Raw genomic sequence first — 18,898 nt, 5'->3', positions numbered from 1 at the left:
GAAGACCATGGAGAAAATGGTCAAAGTCATACTTGAACAGAAAGTCTCCAAAAGCCAAAGGATGTACACTTTTTCATTGAATTATTTATTTCCATCTGATCACAGCCCCTCCCTCTCTTCCCAGTCAGACTCAATGTCCCACTCCCCCCCCCAATTCTCTATCCCCTTCTCCCCAGAGAAAGGGACCCTCTTTTTCCTCCCAGTACCAACTCACCCTGCCACATCAAGTTGCATCAGGAATAAGTGTATCCTCTCTCACTGAGCCCAGACAGGGCAGCCAAGCTAGGGAAAAGAGATCTACAGACAGGTAACAGAGTTTAAATCTGAGACAGCACCCACTCCAATTGTTCGTCACTCACATGAAGACCAAGATGCACATCTGTTTCTTATATGTAAGAGTCCTAGTTCAAACACCTACATGGTGTTGGCTCATGGTTGAGTCTCTGTGAGACCCCAAAGGCCCAGATTAGTTGGCTCTGTTGTTCCTCTAGTGGCTTCCTAACCATTCTGGCTCCGACAACCCTTCCACCAACAGGTCCACAAGACTCTCTGTCCACAGCCTAATGTTTGGCTGTGGGTCTCTGCATTTTTACATGTACAGGGTGATGGAGAGGGCATGCAATTAGAGGGACAGCCCACAACAGGTCAAAATGGAAACCTCTCAGGAGCCTGCAGCAGCTACTTCTAAAAAGGATGGTGTCTGTGGTCTTGAGAAGCAGGAGACACATTCCTCCTGGGTACCTGCCATTTGAAATAAGGGACTGTGATAGAAATAATTGAAATAAGGCTGTGATAGAAACATCTCAATAGCCTGTGGAAGCTCTTCCTACTAAAATGTAATTCCCCTTTATCTTAACCTTAGCCCTGTACAATCACTGTATAGAATTCATTGTGCATGGCTGCTTTCCAGTTGGCTTTGATATGTATATTTATACTATTATATCTGAATTTCCTATTTCCTTCTTATTTTGCTCTTGTGTAGTCTATGAAACTTGATGTTTCTTGATGTAATGATTCTTAAACTATGAAAAATTGAGATATAAGGGCTCAGTACAGCATACTTCAAAATGAAGGTGTATGCTGTATGTTGTCATATTGGAAACAATGTAATAACTGTGTAATGGTAGTTCTAGATAAATGCATGACTTTTAAAAAATGTTTGAAGAAATTATTAGAAAATGAAATAGAGACAACATTGGGACCAGAGAAATGTAAAAGTTATTCATGTTATGAAATTACTTTCACAAAACATTTTAGAGTAGTCCTGAATAATAAAGTATAGAATATGTCATAATATATGTCAGTCAAACTAAGTCAAAGCACTGGGACTCTTTTACGAGAGTTATTGTGTGCAATGTACAGAATCAGAAAGCTAGCAGAAGTACTGAGTTAAGGATTAAGCACCTCTGACCCATTCAGTGCTTTGGTAGAGGCTTTCCCAGCAGAGCCCTACCCTGCAAAGCAGGGGTTGGATCTCCAATACACACCAGCTACTCAAATGGATACCATGTTTCCTTTTGTAAAGAAACGGAAGAGTCCATTCAGCCACCACCTGGAAGGCTCTATCTCATTTTCAGAGCCACTTCAATTGTAGGATTTTAACTTGGCACCAGCTCCATTGTCTTATGCCAGTATTCTCTTCATCTCCCACTTTCCTGTGGTAGTGTCAGTGCTGAGCTCTGCACTATGATTTGTCCCTGTTACCTGGTGTTACTGCTCCCAAAACCTGCTTCTCTGATCAAAAGAGAAACTTCAAATCACTTTATAAAAACTGCTTTGGCTCTGAAAGGAAATTGGTGCTTCTACTTTTTTTACAACAAAGTAAACATACCTCAAGAAACACTTTCTATAGGTGTGATCCATTCCACTAATATAGCACACAAAGAAGGACAAAAGTCCATATTAGGGGATGGAGAAATAGCTCTTCATTTGAGAATATGTTTCTCAAAAGACCCACATGGCATCTAACAGTCCTCTGTCATTTTAGTTCCAGGTGAAACCCAATAACTTCTTCTGGCCTTTGGAGAAAGGCATGCAAGTGTTGCACAGTCCTACAGAAGGCAAATCATGCACAAATATAAAATAAATCCAAATAACAAACAGAATCACCACTGGGGGGAAAAAACAGAGGGAGAAAACTCATAGAGCATATGGGCCTGGATTTTGTCTCAGCTTTTAAAAACATCTGGATACTGAATACTGAACTACAAACTGTGCTTGTGTTAAAACCCCAAAAAGGAACCAAATGTATTGTGAAACACAAGAAAAACAACAAAATAACCCCCCAAAAATCCCTATCTCAAAAGGACCTAAAATTGAATATCTGTAGTAGTAGTTACCACTGATAGAACATTTGAAGGAAAGCAGAAGCATACATGTCTGTGTTTTCTAGAGCTTTTATATTCCCTTAGAATATGTTTTTATTTCCTGACATTACAGAAATACTGGTATATTTCCCATTAATTTTTTCAACACTATCATTCACAGTATTTTAGCAGCAGCTGAATATTTGACATACAAGGAAACAGCATGGATATTTTTTCCATCATGAAGTCGGTATCCACAGAGTTGAACACACTATCCACACTGACTGTACAATCAACCGCTTTTGTAGCTCAGTCTGGCTGGGAAGTCATTATGGAACCCAAGCCCCATACAGAGATCCATCTTTGTCTGATAGGTTTGGGATTTCAATAGGGTGATACCACAGCTGAATAAAGAAGTTTCTTAAGAGTGAAGAGTTAGAGATCACTGTTTTATTCTTAGAATACATCCAATTTACTCAATAGTAACTAAAAGTGGGCAGTCAATAAGTATACTGTATAGCCTTATCAAAACATTAAATCAATTACAAAACAAAACAACAGCAAAGAAACAAACAAAAAACTTCTAATGAAACAAAAGGAAACCAAATAACAAAAGTAATCAAAGCTCAAACCAAAATCTAAAAACAAGAATTGTGCTAAAGAGCCTTCTTTGGCTGTCATTTAGCAGCACAGACTTACAGCCCATGGCTGTCCTTGGCAACACAGTAGAAAATAAGTTACTTCTGGTAACAATCTTTACAAGAGAAATTTAAGTAGGTCTCCTTTTTGGGAGTATGGGTTTGAAAAATATGGACACCCAACACTAAGCAGAAAACATGTTACAGAATTTGGCTCAAAGTCTTTGCAATTTTGTAGAATGATTTTGTAATTTTCCTTGATGACCTATAAGGACAAGAAAAATTTACACCCTCAGAATCTTCCTGTTTCCCCAGTAGCTCTTGATGTGCCTCAGCACATGTCTCACTCTTGCTGAGCCAGAGCACAGATGAAAATAAGTGCTATTCATTGCAAGGAAACAAAAGTAAAGGAAGAAAATGCAGCAGATGATAGCCATGATTACTGGGGATGAGATGAAATATTTGCTTCGCACACGCAGGGATCCCACTATAGAAGTTCTCTTCAAAGGAGACCTTGTCCTGGTCTCTTCCATGTTCCAGTTTCTGCTGGAGTATTTCACAACTAGGGAAGGAAGGAAGAATGGCCTGATTAGGATTTGTCAATTCAGCTCTCTGTCCCAACAAGATTTATTCAGCTGGATAATCTATTATGACTTACCATTGGCTGAGGTCATTCCCTGCATCCCCAAGTGTCGTAGAGCACCTGGGCTTGGAATTATTTCTCAGCTTTTAAAAAGTGCTATAATCTTAACTGTGAACTACACACTGTACTATCGTTTAAAAGAAAAACACTATATTACTCCAATAGTCCATGTATAATATATTGAATAATAACATTGTAGCAATGTCCGAATCTGAGTTCAAGGGAGTTGTGAACAACCTAGAAAACCATGTGGATGCCTTATGGGAAACCTGCCTAGAATTGAAGTGAAGGCTATGATTATTTCTTTAGTGCATGAACCTGACAGGGTTCCACTCTTCAACCCCTATATCTTGAAATAACCAGAGAAAACATATCACATGAAATCCACAGGCACTGCATGGGTCCTAAAATCAGAAAGAATGTGCTAACTGAAAATACCCCCGGGATGGAGAGATGGCTAAGTGGGTAAGAGCACTGACTGTGCTCCCAGAGGTCCTGAGTTCAAATCCCAGCAACCACATGGTGGCTCATAACCATCTGTAATGGGATCAGATGCCCTCTTCTGGGGTGTCTGAAGACCACTACAGTGTACTCATATAAATAAAATAAATAAATCTTAAAAAAAAGAAAATATCCCCAAGGCTAGGAACTGAATTTTTTTTCTATTTTTTATTAGGTATTTAGCTCATTTACATTTCCATTGCTATACCAAAAGTCCCCCATACCCACCCACCGCCACTCCCCAACCAACCCACTCCCCCTTTTTGGCCCTGGCGTTCCCCTGTACTGGGGCATATAAAGTTTGCGTGTCCAATGGGCCTCTCTTTCCAGTGATGGCCGACTAGGCCATCTTTTGATACATATGCAGCTAGAGTCAAGAGCTCCGGGGTACTGGTTAGTTCATAATATTGTTCCACCTATAGGGTTGCACATCCCTTTAGCTCCTTGGGTACTTTCTCTAGCTCCTCCATTGGGAGCCCTGTGATCCATCCAATAGCTGACTGTGAGCATCCACTTCTGTGTTTGCTAGGCCCCGGCATAGTCTCACAAGAGACAGCTACATCTGGGTCCTTTCGATAAAATCTTGCTAGTGTATGCAATGGTGTCAGCGTTTGGATGCTGATTATGGGGTGGATCCCTGGATATGGCAGTCTCTACATGGTCCATAGGAACTGAATTTTAAAAGCGATGGTCATGAAGGAAAATAACAACACACCTGTAAATCTAAGACTGTTGTATAGCACTCTGTCAATTAGGCAAATTACTTGTGTTCACACAACACAAGCACAGTATACCTCAGTAACATGTTTAGTTTAGTATCCTAGTTAATGCTATTATAAAAATCTCCCAGGATATTTTGGAGTCATAAAAAACAAATCTTGAATGTGATAGGTACGTAATGGGCTAAGCATATACACAGCTCAGTCAGTGATAAGCTTTCCTCTCATAAACCAGACTCAGAATCAGGGTTCTTGGCATATTATCCAATCCATCTTAGCAAGTTCCAAAAGCTGTGTAGAGGAGGTTTCTTTGCCAGCAAAGGATCACATGTTGGTGGTGGACTAGCCTCACCTTCACCATTTCAGTTTTGTCCCAAAGTAAACAGTTCCTTCCATTAGAGGTTCCCTTTGCCATTGCCTGACTCACTTGATGTCCAAAGGTATGATCCCAGAAAAATAAGAAGTCACTATAAATAGGATCCAATGGAACAATTTTCTCCCAATAATATGTCTGTGTCAGGAATATTTTGAGTAAGATGAGGCTAACTAGTTGAAGGTCAAATACTTGCATGGACTATCTAACACTGAGCAATATTTCATGAAAGGGCTGCATCACATAGTACATTTTCACTCTTTAGCTGATGGACATCAGGATATCATCTTCTTCTGGACTACTCTGAGGACCACTACAGCCCTCATGTGCCCTAGAAACTCTCTGGATATCTACTCATTGTTCTGGAATCTCTGGGTCAAAGGGGACTTCTTTTCTACTTTCTGAACCTTGCTTCTCAAACACCTACCTGATTTTATACTACCAGACCTGTCTGAGGGTCCTCATTTCTCCCAACCCCCATTTAGGCTGATTTTAATTCTGAGAAAATGATTTTGAATAACAGCAATTGCAGAATTCTACACAGATAACATAGTGTGAGTTCTTTAGGTTATCATGACCCTCAAGGGGCTCCTGAAACAGCCCTCCTTTGCACCACAGCTACGGAAATTCTGCTGGATGCAGGTACAGCTACATGCAACTCAATCTCTCAATAATTAGAATCTAAGACAAACTATAAGGCAAAGTTTTCCTGAGTAGAGGTAGGTGGAAAAGCAATGGTAGCAGGCAATGAGGAAAAGAATCTGGGATGCTGAGAAGACACAGTAAGCCACCTGACATTCCAGAGGGCCTTCATAAGTCTTCCAGAAGAGAAAAGGGACATAACACATGGATTTTATACACCAACCTCCTCCTCAACATTATGTACCATATTCCATTGATTTTCTCCAAAGGATTTCAATGAGAATCAGTAGTATTGCCCCTAGTCAGTTGAAATTCTGACTTTATATGAGTTTTGCATCCTTTTTTCCCCCCCTTGGGAGCTAGGTAGAGTTGCATACTAATTGTTCTGCTGTACTTGATTTTTCATGGGTGCAATCTGAAATCTCAGGGGCTTTACTCATCATGCTTGGCCTCTAGAGACAGACATGGTTGCATGTCTACACAAATACGCACACAAACATATATACATACACAAACATTGTATATTCAAGCATCCATACCATAAACACTTGCAAAGGCATTTTGCATTACACAAGCACACAATTTAGAATAAACACACTGATTCACAGCTGGTACACACACACACACACACACACACACACACACACGCACACGCACACACACACACACACACACACACAGATACAACAACACACACACCACATACCACAGAAAGACTGACACAAAAACACATACATCAATGAAATTCTTGCTCTTATCTAGCATATTTACTGTTGCATGAGCATGTAGTGGAACCTATGATGTGTACAAGGCTCTTAGACTCAAGGCAGCTTTGTAGCCCTGTGTTGGGAGCCGCCCCCACATTCGCCGTCACAAGATGGCGCTGACATCCTGTGTTCTAAGTGGTAAACAAATAATCTGCGCATGTGCCAAGGGTATTTTACGACTACTTGTACTCTGCCTTTCCCGTGAACGTCAGCTCGGCCATGGGCTGCAGCCAATCAGGGAGTGATGCGTCCTAAGCGAAGGATAACTCCTCCTTAAAGGGGACGGGGTTTCCGCCATTCTCTCTCGCTGGCATCTCTCTGGCTCTGCGCGCCCTGCGCTCTCTCGCTGCCTAAAGATGTAAACAATAGAGCGCGCTCTGCGCTTTGGCGCGCCGGAGCTCTGGCTCCTAAAGATGTAAGAAGGGGTGGCTTTCGCTTTTGGGGCTGGGGGTTTGCGCTCCTGGCTCCTGAAGATGTAAGCAATAAAGTTTTGCCGCAGAAGATTCTGGTTTGTTGTGTTCTTTCCTGGCCGGTCGTGAGAACGCGTATAAGAATTGGTGCCGAAATCCGGGACGAGAAAATCCGGGACGAGAAATTCCGGGACGAGAAAATCCGGGAAGAAAAAACCCGGGAGGAAACTCGGGACGGGAGTTTCACCGGCGCAAGGAAGATCCCTCATTCCAGAACCAGAACTGCGGGTCACGGTAATAAAGGTTCCCGTAAAGCAGACTGTTGAGAAGGATTCAACTGCGTGAATTCAGAACTTTTCAGCTGGGGAACGGCGGTAACCCGTAAGTATAGCTTTACAAGGTAAGTCTGGCCTTGAACTTTCTAACGAGATTCAAGACAGTCTATCAGAAGTAAAGTGGAAAATAGCTTTACAAGGTAAGTCTGGTCTTGAACTTTCTAAGGAAAGTCAAGACAGTCTATCAGAAGTAAAGTGGGAAATGGCTTTACAAGGTATGTTTGGCCTTGAATTTTTTCTAGTGTTAGAAGCCCTTTTGTTCCTTTTCACATGTTATCAAGTGGTTAAGGCAGGGCGGATTCTAGATGAAATTCAGGACAATCTATCAGAAGTAAAGCGGGGAGAGAGAGTAGGACAAAGAGAAAATATGGTACACAAAATAAGTATACAGGCCTTTCCAAGGGTCTTGAACCCGAGGAAAAGTTTAGGTCAGGTAAGAATACCTGGGGAGAGATTAGAAGGAAGGAAAAGAAAAAAGAAAAGAAAAAAGATCGATTAGCGGAGGTCTCTAGGAGATACTCGTCACTAGATGAGCTCAGGAAGCCAGCTCTTAGTAGCTCTGAAGCAGATGAAGAATTCTCCTCTGAGGAAACAGACTGGGAGGAAGAAGCAGCCCATTACCAGCCAGCTAATTGGTCAAGAAAAAAGCCAAAAGTGGCTGGCGAAAGCCAGCGTACTGTTCAACCTCCGGGCAGTCGGTTTCAAGGTCCGCCCTATGCGGAGCCCCCGCCCTGCGTAGTGCGTCAGCAATGCGCAGAGAGGCAGTGCGCAGAGAGGCAGTGCGCAGAGAGGCAGTGCGCAGAGAGACAGTGCGCAGAGAGGCAGTGCGCAGACTCATTCATTCCCAGAGAGGAACAAAGGAAAATACAACAGGCATTTCCAGTCTTTGAAGGAGCCGAGGGTGGGCGTGTCCACGCTCCGGTAGAATACGTGCAGATTAAAGAACTCGCGGAGTCGGTCCGTAAATACGGAACCAATGCTAATTTTACCTTGGTGCAGTTAGACAGGCTCGCCGGCATGGCACTAACTCCTGCTGACTGGCAAACGATTGTAAAAGCCGCTCTCCCTAGTATGGGCAAATATATGGAATGGAGAGCTCTTTGGCACGAAGCTGCACAAGCGCAGGCCCGAACAAACGCAGCTGCTTTGACTCCAGAGCAGAGAGATTGGACTTTTGACTTGTTAACGGGTCAGGGAGCTTATTCTGCTGATCAGACAAACTACCATTGGGGAGCTTATGCCCAAATTTCCTCCACGGCTATTAGGGCCTGGAAGGCGCTCTCCCAAGCAGGTGAAGCCACTGGGCAGTTAACAAAGATAATCCAGGGACCTCAGGAGTCCTTCTCAGATTTTGTGGCCAGAATGACAGAGGCAGCAGAGCGTATTTTTGGAGAGTCAGAGCAAGCCGCGCCTCTGATAGAACAGCTCATCTATGAGCAAGCCACAAAGGAGTGCCGAGCGGCCATAGCCCCAAGAAAGAACAAAGGCTTACAAGACTGGCTCAGGGTTTGTCGAGAGCTTGGGGGACCTCTCAGCAATGCAGGTTTAGCGGCTGCCATCCTTCAATCCCAAAACCGCTCCATGGGCAGAAATAATCAGAGGACATGTTTTAACTGCGGAAAGCCTGGGCATTTTAAGAAAGATTGCAGAGCTCCAGATAAACAGGGAGGGACTCTCACTCTTTGCTCTAGGTGTGGCAAGGGTTATCATAGAGCCGACCAGTGTCGCTCTGTGAGGGATATAAAGGGCAGAATCCTTCCCCCACCTGATAGTCAATCAGCTTATGTGCCAAAAAACGGGTCATCAGGCCCTCGGTCCCAGGGCCCTCAAAGATATGGGAACCAGTTTGTCAGGACCCAGGAAGCAGTCAGAGAGGCGACCCAGGAAGACCCACAAGGGTGGACCTGCGTGCCGCCTCCGACTTCCTATTAATGCCTCAAATGAGTATTCAGCCGGTGCCAGTGGAGCCTATACCATCCTTGCCCCCGGGAACCATGGGCCTTATTCTCGGCCGGGGTTCACTCACCTTACAGGGCTTAGTAGTCCACCCTGGAGTTATGGATTGTCAACATTCCCCTGAAATACAGGTCCTGTGCTCAAGCCCTAAAGGCGTTTTTTCTATTAGTAAAGGAGATAGGATAGCTCAGCTGCTGCTCCTCCCTGATAATACCAGGGAGAAATTTGCAGGACCTGAGATAAAGAAAATGGGCTCCTCAGGAAATGATTCTGCCTATTTGGTTGTATCTTTGAATGATAGACCTAAGCTCCGCCTTAAGATCAACGGAAAAGAGTTTGAAGGCATCCTTGATACCGGAGCAGATAAAAGTATAATTTCTACACATTGGTGGCCCAAAGCATGGCCCACCACAGAGTCATCTCATTCATTACAGGGCCTAGGTTATCAATCATGTCCCACTATAAGCTCCATTGCCTTGACGTGGGAATCCTCTGAAGGGCAGCAAGGGAAATTCATACCTTATGTGCTCCCACTCCCGGTTAACCTCTGGGGAAGGGATATTATGCAGCATTTGGGCCTTATTTTGTCCAATGAAAACGCCCCATTGGGAGGGTATTCAGCTAAAGCAAAAAATATCATGGCAAAGATGGGTTATAAAGAAGGAAAAGGGTTAGGACATCAAGAACAGGGAAGGATAGAGCCCATCTCACCTAATGGAAACCAAGACAGACAGGGTCTGGGTTTTCCTTAGTGGCCATTGGGGCAGCACGACCCATACCATGGAAAACAGGGGACCCAGTGTGGGTTCCTCAATGGCCCCTATCCTCTGAAAAACTAGAAGCTGTGATTCAACTGGTAGAGGAACAATTAAAACTAGGCCATATTGAACCCTCTACCTCACCTTGGAATACTCCAATTTTTGTAATTAAGAAAAAGTCAGGAAAGTGGAGACTGCTCCATGACCTCAGAGCCATTAATGAGCAAATGAACTTATTTGGCCCAGTACAGAGGGGTCTCCCTGTACTTTCCGCCTTACCACGTGGCTGGAATTTAATTATTATAGATATTAAAGATTGTTTCTTTTCTATACCTTTGTGTCCAAGAGATAGGCCCAGATTTGCCTTTACCATCCCCTCTATTAATCACATGGAACCTGATAAGAGGTATCAATGGAAGGTCTTACCACAGGGAATGTCCAATAGTCCTACTATGTGTCAACTTTATGTACAAGAAGCTCTTTTGCCAGTGAGGGAACAATTCCCCTCTTTAATTTTGCTCCTTTACATGGATGACATCCTCCTATGCCATAAAGACCTTACCATGCTACAAAAGGCATATCCTTTTCTACTTAAAACTTTAAGTCAGTGGGGTTTACAGATAGCCACAGAAAAAGTCCAAATTTCTGATACAGGACAATTCTTGGGCTCTGTGGTGTCCCCAGATAAGATTGTGCCCCAAAAGGTAGAGATAAGAAGAGATCACCTCCATACCTTAAATGATTTTCAAAAGCTGTTGGGAGATATTAATTGGCTCAGACCTTTTTTAAAGATTCCTTCCGCTGAGTTAAGGCCTTTGTTTGGTATTTTAGAAGGAGATCCTCATATCTCCTCCCCTAGGACTCTTACTCTAGCTGCTAACCAGGCCTTACAAAAGGTGGAAAAAGCCTTACAGAATGCACAATTACAACGTATTGAAGATTCGCAGCCTTTCAGTTTGTGTGTCTTTAAGACAGCACAATTGCCAACCGCAGTTTTGTGGCAGAATGGGCCATTGTTGTGGATCCATCCAAACGTATCCCCAGCTAAAATAATAGATTGGTATCCTGATGCAATTGCACAGCTTGCCCTTAAAGGCCTAAAAGCAGCAATCACCCACTTTGGGCGAAGTCCATATCTTTTAATTGTACCTTATACCGCTGCACAGGTTCAAACCTTGGCAGCCACATCTAATGATTGGGCAGTTTTAGTTACCTCCTTTTCAGGACAAATAGATAACCATTATCCAAAACATCCAATTTTACAGTTTGCCCAAAATCAATCTGTTGTGTTTCCACAAATAACAGTAAGAAACCCACTTAAAAATGGGATTGTGGTATATACTGATGGATCAAAAACTGGCATAGGTGCCTATGTGGCTAATGGTAAAGTGGTATCCAAACAATATAATGAAAATTCACCTCAAGTGGTAGAATGTTTAGTGGTTTTAGAAGTTTTAAAAACCTTTTTAGAACCCCTTAATATTGTGTCAGATTCCTGTTATGTGGTTAATGCAGTAAATCTTTTAGAAGTGGCTGGAGTGATTAAGCCTTCCAGTAGAGTTGCCAATATTTTTCAGCAGATACAATTAGTTTTGTTATCTAGAAGATTTCCTGTTTATATTACTCATGTTAGAGCCCATTCAGGCCTACATGGCCCCATGGCTCTGGGAAATGATTTGGCAGATAAGGCCACTAAAGTGGTGGCTGCTGCCCTATCATCCCCGGTAGAGGCTGCAAGAAATTTTCATAACAATTTTCATGTGACGGCTGAAACATTACGCAGTCGTTTCTCCTTGACAAGAAAAGAAGCCTGTGACATTGTTACTCAATGTCAAAGTTGCTGTGAGTTCTTGCCAGTTCCTCATGTGGGAATTAACCCATGCGGTATTCGACCTCTACAGGTCTGGCAAATGGATGTTACACATGTTTCTTCCTTTGGAAAACTTCAATATCTCCATGTGTCCATTGACACATGTTCTGGCATCATGTTTGCTTCTCCATTAACCGGAGAAAAGGCCTCACATGTGATTCAACATTGTCTTGAGGCATGGAGTGCTTGGGGGAAACCCAAACTCCTTAAGACTGATAATGGACCAGCTTATACGTCTCAAAAATTTCAGCAGTTCTGCCGTCAGATGGACGTGACCCACCTGACTGGACTTCCATACAACCCTCAAGGACAGGGTATTGTTGAGCGTGCGCATCGCACCCTCAAAGCCTATCTTATAAAACAGAAGAGGGGAACTTTTGAGGAGACTTTACCCCGAACACCAAGAGTGTCTGTGTCTATGGCACTCTTTACACTCAATTTTTTAAATATTGATGCTCATGGCCATACTGCGGCTGAACGTCATTGTTCAGAGCCAGATAGGCCCAATGAGATGGTTAAATGGAAAAATGTCCTTGATAATAAATGGTATGGCCCGGATCCTATTTTGATAAGATCCAGGGGAGCAGTTTGTGTTTTCCCACAGAATAAAGACAACCCATTTTGGACACCAGAAAGACTCACCCGAAAAATCCAGACTGACCAAGGGAATACTGATGTCCCTCGTCTTGGTGATGTCCAGGGCGTCAATAATAAAGAGAGAGCAGCGTTGGGGAATAATGTCGACATTTCCACTCCCAATGACGGTGATGTATAATGCTCAAGTATTCCCCTGCTTTTTTACCACTAACTAGGAACTGGGTTTAGCCTTGATTCAGACAGCCTTGGCTCTGTCTGGACAGGTCCAGATGACTGACACCATTAACACTTTGTCAGCCTCAGTGACTACAGTCATAGATAAACAGGCCTCAGCTAATGTCATGATACAGGGAGGTCTCATGCTGGTTAATCAACTCATAGATCTTGTCCAGAAACAACTAGATGTATTATGGCAAATAGCTCAGCTGGGGTGTAAACAAAAGTTTCCGGGATTGTGTGTTACTTCCATTCAGTATGTTAAATTTACTAGGGCAGCTAATTTGTCAAAAAGTCTTTTTCAGTATATGTTACAGAATTGGACGGCTGAATTTGAACAGATCCTTCGGGAATTGAGACTTCAGGTCAACTCCACGCGCTTGGACCTGTCCCTGACCAAAGGATTACCCAATTGGATCTCCTCAGCATTTTCCTTCTTTAAAGAATGGGTGGGATTGATATTATTTGGAGATACACTTTGCTGTGGATTAGTGTTGCTTCTTTGGTTGGTCTGTAAGCTTAAGGCCCAAACTAGGAGAGACAAGGTGGTTATTGCCCAGGCACTTGCAGTACTAGAACATGGTGCTTCCCCTGATATCTATGCTTAGACAATAGGTCGCTGGCCACTCAGCTCTTACATCTCACGAGGCTAGACTCATTGCACGGGATAGAGTGAGTGTGCTTCAGCAGCCCGAGAGAGTTGCATGGCTAAGCACTGCAGTAGAAGGGCTCTGCAGCATATATGAGCCTATTCTAGGGAGACATGTCATCTTTCAAGAAGGTTGAGTGTCCAAGTGTCCTTCTCTCCAGGCAAAACGACACGGGAGCAGGTCAGGATTGCTCTGGGTAAAACCCTGTGAGCCTAAGAGCTAATCCTGTACATGGCTCCTTTACCTACACACTGGGGATTTAACCTCTATCTCCACTCTCATTAATATGGGTGGCCTATTTGCTCTTATTAAAAGAAAAGGGGGAGATGTTGGGAGCCGCCCCCACATTCGCCGTCACAAGATGGCGCTGACATCCTGTGTTCTAAGTGGTAAACAAATAATCTGCGCATGTGCCAAGGGTATTTTACGACTACTTGTACTCTGCCTTTCCCGTGAACGTCAGCTCGGCCATGGGCTGCAGCCAATCAGGGAGTGATGCGTCCTAAGCGAAGGATAACTCCTCCTTAAAGGGGACGGGGTTTCCGCCATTCTCTCTCACTGGCATCTCTCTGGCTCTGCGCGCCCTGCGCTCTCTCGCTGCCTAAAGATGTAAACAATAGAGCGCGCTCTGCGCTTTGGCGCGCCGGAGCTCTGGCTCCTAAAGATGTAAGAAGGGGTGGCTTTCGCTTTTGGGGCTGGGGGTTTGCGCTCCTGCCTCCTGAAGATGTAAGCAATAAAGTTTTGCCGCAGAAGATTCTGGTTTGTTGTGTTCTTTCCTGGCCGGTCGTGAGAACGCGAATAAGAGCCCTGACCTGTACTTATCTCCTCTTCAGGAACTTTTTCTATGCAAATACTTGCTGGTCCTATAAGGACATTACAAGCTCTACACAGATATCCTTGACAACACAGCACTAAATTGCCAAGAAAGAGATTTCTACCTATAGTCTCCAGTAAGCCACGTTTTGACTTAGCACGGTCCCCTCACTAAACCTACACTGAGCCCTTTTTAGCATCAGAGAAAGACTGTGACTTTTGATCATTACTCAGGAACTGTTCAACACATTACTTATTATGTGATATTAAATCATCCTCAATATCAGTCAGGGAAAATCTAGATAAATGACCTGCTGTGACATTTCTGAAATGCAGCACTCTGCACAACTCTGATTGAGAATCTATCCAGACACAAAGCCATGCCCAAAATATATTTAACAAAACAATGTCATCATAGTGATGTAGTGTAGGCTTCTAAGTATGCCCATGGTTAAGCCAAAAAGACAAGCCAGAATCTCCCAGGCAATAACTCTAAGCAGGTAAAATTAAGAAATCTAAAACTTATTTTTAAAATAGTAGTATTGTTTAATGATTTGTTGATATAAATAAGAGACAGATCTCCACTTGATAGTGGACAGGAGATGAAAAGTCTACTGGACATCGAACAACAGGAAGTATCAGGTTTATTGAGAGACCTAGGCTCAAAGAACTAAGTTAGAGAATGATTACACAAAATCAGGTGTCATTAACTGGCCGTACAAAATACCCACAAAGGTACAGATTGGCATAAGCATCCATAAACACACATACACAAACACTCACACACGCAAAATCATAAGGGAGCAAAAAACAATGAAGAATCTGTCATGCTAGAAGACCAAATAATTTAGAATATGCAGAGCAGATGTTTCAACTGAGAAATTCAACTCTAGTATTCTTATTAGAGAAATAGAAACCTCTAGAGAACATTCTTCTTGGTCAGAATGAGTGGTAGATATGGAGAAATTTTTTCATGAAGCCTCAAAACTCTCACACCAAACCTGAGATTGTGAGAAGCCTTTCCTACATCCCTGCTCATTCAGCCAGCTCCAGACCACAAGGCCCAGGAACTCCAACTCCAACAGCACTCAAAGAAATTAGGATTGGCAAGCTGCTAGTCAGTCAGTGTGAATCAAAATCTACAGGGGAAACGGTGGGGGTGAGGGACAAAAACTTCCAAAAGGCAACAATGAAATTCACTTATTTGTCAATTCCACTAAGCTATCATCCCTGCAAATTACTTCCTACCTGGAATCTCACATGACCTCCATAAAGCAAATGGGCTACAAGCCTTTACATCTTCCTTCAAAGCTCTCTACTATTCTAAGAAAGGCTCCAGCCCAGCACTGTTCAAACTTAATAGCATGTAGAGTTGTGATGTGTAATCAACTTATCTCCCCTAGTGAACTGCAGATTATAGCAGGGCAGAAAAATTTGTTTGCTAAACATGCAGTTTCTTGAAAAAGGCTACCTCCACAGAAAGCCTTGTAGATGATCACCTAAATAAACACTTGGAGGAGACAGAGGTGAGTGCCTGGATAAGTTGGTGGACTGTTACAATGGATTGTCTATATGTATGGTTAGCCATGAGGGCAATCTGCCTCTGATACACATCATCCTACCTGCTGCTGCTTTGCACTTGGGATGTATGTTCTTGCTGGTCTCATCACAGAACTCTTTTCTTCACCAAAGGATGCCTCCTGGTCAGCCTGCTCTACCAGCAGCTTTCTGTTCTCATTCAGCAACATCCTTACTTTTTCCTTCAATTGATTGCATTCTTTCAGGAGGTGGGTGTGCCTGATGCTGAACCACAAACAAATAAAACATAAATGTTGATTCCCAGCTACCTTTGATTTGCCTGCCACTCTTCCAAATATTATGATCCCTGCAAGGGCTCTGATCCCCAGACAGCCCAAGACTAGAGTCCACTGTATATCCATAAGTACCAAATAGAGGCAGGTCAAATCCAGAGACCAGCCACATGTAAGAAGACTCAAAATATTTCTGATAACCCTACACCAAGAGTGTTCCATATACATCACAGAAGAGGAAAACTTCCTCATGGTTGCTCATATGTGTGTAGTATCAGAAAACCATCAGTAGGGAGAGGGCAATGCCCTCTTAGGGAGAGAGAAGACCCAAAAGGTATAAACTCTTTCCATTTTTGTCATGGATCCCAGATCTTGTAATCTGCTGTCAGAACCCTAGAAGTTCAGGGTTGCTTGAGTTTCCCAGCATGGTGGAAATGATTTCTATGCAGAAGATCCTGAATTTGGAAGAATAAAGACTGGAGGGTCTTGGACAATATTCACACTTAGGAAACCTGAGTCTAAGAGGTACAAATCCAAGACCCATGCCTCAAGGGAGGGCTCCTATTAAGAAACAGAGAGTATAGAACTAGAGCTCTCACTTTTGTACAAAGTCCTAGAAGGCCACAAGCATTCCCTGCCTAGTGCTGGGTCTCAGCTGTGTCTGGGACTCACCTGTAGGAATCGTTATCTTCTATGAATTCCTTGTACTTGTCAATGGAATCACTTATTGACTGCTTCATTTTTTGCATATCCAACATTGTCTTCTCATGTTGTGATTTAATGATGGTGAATTCAGTGTTCATCCTGTGGTAGAGCATGGCTCAAAGAGCAAATATCCTCTGAACAAAGCAATCAAGTATCATGTGCAAAAAGGCTGTATCTGGAATTCCCAAGAAAATTGTATGCCACATCCTTGCTCCTTCCAACTGGGTCCTTTTGGTACTGATTAAACTTATTATCTTGGGCAGAGGACAGAGAGCCAGGGGACAAAATGGAGATAGCTGACCCTCAAGAACTCTGAAGGTGAGCCTGAAGGAATACACTAGTTATGTGAAATGTTTCTACTAGACTGTCCCACAGGCTTTGGTCCTTAGTTTTAAGGCTTTTTTCCCCTCTTAGTTTTAAGGCAGGAACAATCCTTTGTTCTTATTGCTACATGAATTCTCAGAGGGCATAACTAGTATATAACGGAAAAGGCTTTATAACACTTCCTACTTCAGGAGAATCCTATGTGACATCAAGGAAAACACAGGGAATAAAGAACCCTGATGATCAATTTGGGCCTCTAAGGGCTCAACACTATCATGCCCTACAAAGTGTCCATCACACAAATCCTCAGACCCCATCGAAGGACCCACAACCCCAGATCCTGAACAATACACACTCAACTAACTTCACACACAGAAAAAAATTAAAATGCCAAATAAATCCAGGTAGGTTCCATAGACTCAGAGTACAATGAATAAAACAAGAGTAAAGCAGTAATGGCCTGCAGACATTGCATTCTTACACAGTAAGGCAGCTATTGTGACCAGGTCCTTCCAGCTGTTGACAGAACCAATCAGACTCCAAGCACCTCAAGGCCAAGTACAAAGGAGGATTACCATAGAACACACAGCACTTATCTCATCCAACAATTAAACAACTGTCAAGACTTCTTATAATGATTGTGAGAGATGACACACTCCATTCATGGGAGAAAATGTGGGTCAACAGAGAGGGCACAATACAGTCAATAGGATACAGGGCATAATTTTACCTGTAGTTCAAATCAGTATTCATGTCAATGTCCAAGATTCGAAAAAGTTCTTCCAGCTCAGCATTTATCTTCCTGATATAAAATTTCATATCGTCTAGTTTATTCATATTCTTCATATGATTAGTGATGTTGCAATTTTGGGATGATGTTCTCCCAGCAGACACTGAAGATAGATAAACACAAATGCATTTGCATAGTTGATGGCCCAGGGCAGGGGAGACCATTCTGAGTCCTAAAGAGAAGGTTGAGGAAGAGAAAAGCTAGAGACAGGATTAATCACTGAAAAAGCAGAAAGGCTATATTTGAGCTGATCTGCTAAGCTATATTCCTCTTCCCAACCACCACTGTTGGTCACAACTACCACCACACTCCTTATAGCATTTCCCCTTGCCCTGAAATCCAAAAGCTGCCTCAGACATAAAGGTTTGGGGAACATTTCCAGCTCATGTCATATGTTATGTCAAAAAAACCTGAAGTTCATAGTGCTTAGCAAAGGTCAACCTGGACTGTACAAATTACTGCATTGTAGACTCCTGGCCATCACTTCTCTAATATCTGTCTTCCTGAATTCCCAAGTGCAGGCATGAGGATGCTGGCGGTTGTACCATAATACTTTACTCATCAATACCTAATCATGTGTGTTCAAACTCAAAGTGTTTGAGACCTCAACACATGACCAGGTTAGAATCCTTCTCTGTTCTCTGCATCAGAGACTCATGTATCCTACAATAATCTAGAAGATGAAGACTTCAACTCTCTACCAATAAGGGACATATTGTTATTCTCATAGTGCCTTCTCAGGGCAGTCTTTGACACTAAATGAAATTAAATAGCTCCCAGAAAAATAGCTGCAGGCTTGTCAATTCCTGGCTCTGTCAAATGAATTATCAGAAATTCTAGACTCTTGGTCTGTCATTAAGAAAGTCCAAGGCGGCCACAGAGCCTCTGAGGCAGCGCCATTTCCGGCTCCAGACAACCGGCCACCTTCCTGGTCAGAGCACAGGGGTGCACCCGGCCCGAGAGGCTTCTGCCTCACGTTCCGTGGGGGCCACCTTGGTTCCGGGACTCCCCAGCGGACGGTCTGTGGGTGAGAGTGTGGAACACAGAGGCCAGCACCTTCTGGAACGGGCGAGA

At 43.2% G+C, this 18,898-nt stretch overlaps 1 protein-coding gene across 1 annotated transcript; it reads right to left on the bottom strand.

Annotated features, from left to right (window-relative positions):
• Nucleotides 1–2,741: 2,741 nt before the first annotated feature.
• On the bottom strand, nt 2,742–17,921 carry Gm7995 (predicted gene 7995). Its single transcript, XM_017316254.1, has 4 exons — nt 17,765–17,921; nt 16,678–16,809; nt 15,817–15,997; nt 2,742–3,506 (listed from the first exon to the last, which is right to left on the bottom strand). The coding sequence occupies exons 1-4, from the start codon at nt 17,878–17,880 to the stop codon at nt 3,501–3,503; spliced, it is 435 nt and encodes a 144-aa protein (XP_017171743.1). The 5' UTR covers nt 17,881–17,921; the 3' UTR covers nt 2,742–3,500.
• Nucleotides 17,922–18,898: the final 977 nt, after the last annotated feature.

This window comes from Mus musculus, chromosome 14, assembly GCF_000001635.26.
Source record: "Mus musculus strain C57BL/6J chromosome 14, GRCm38.p6 C57BL/6J".
Lineage (NCBI taxonomy): Eukaryota > Metazoa > Chordata > Mammalia > Rodentia > Muridae > Mus > Mus musculus.
The sequence above is the reverse complement of the archived record's forward strand: the minus strand, read 5'-3'. Positions and strand labels throughout refer to the sequence as shown.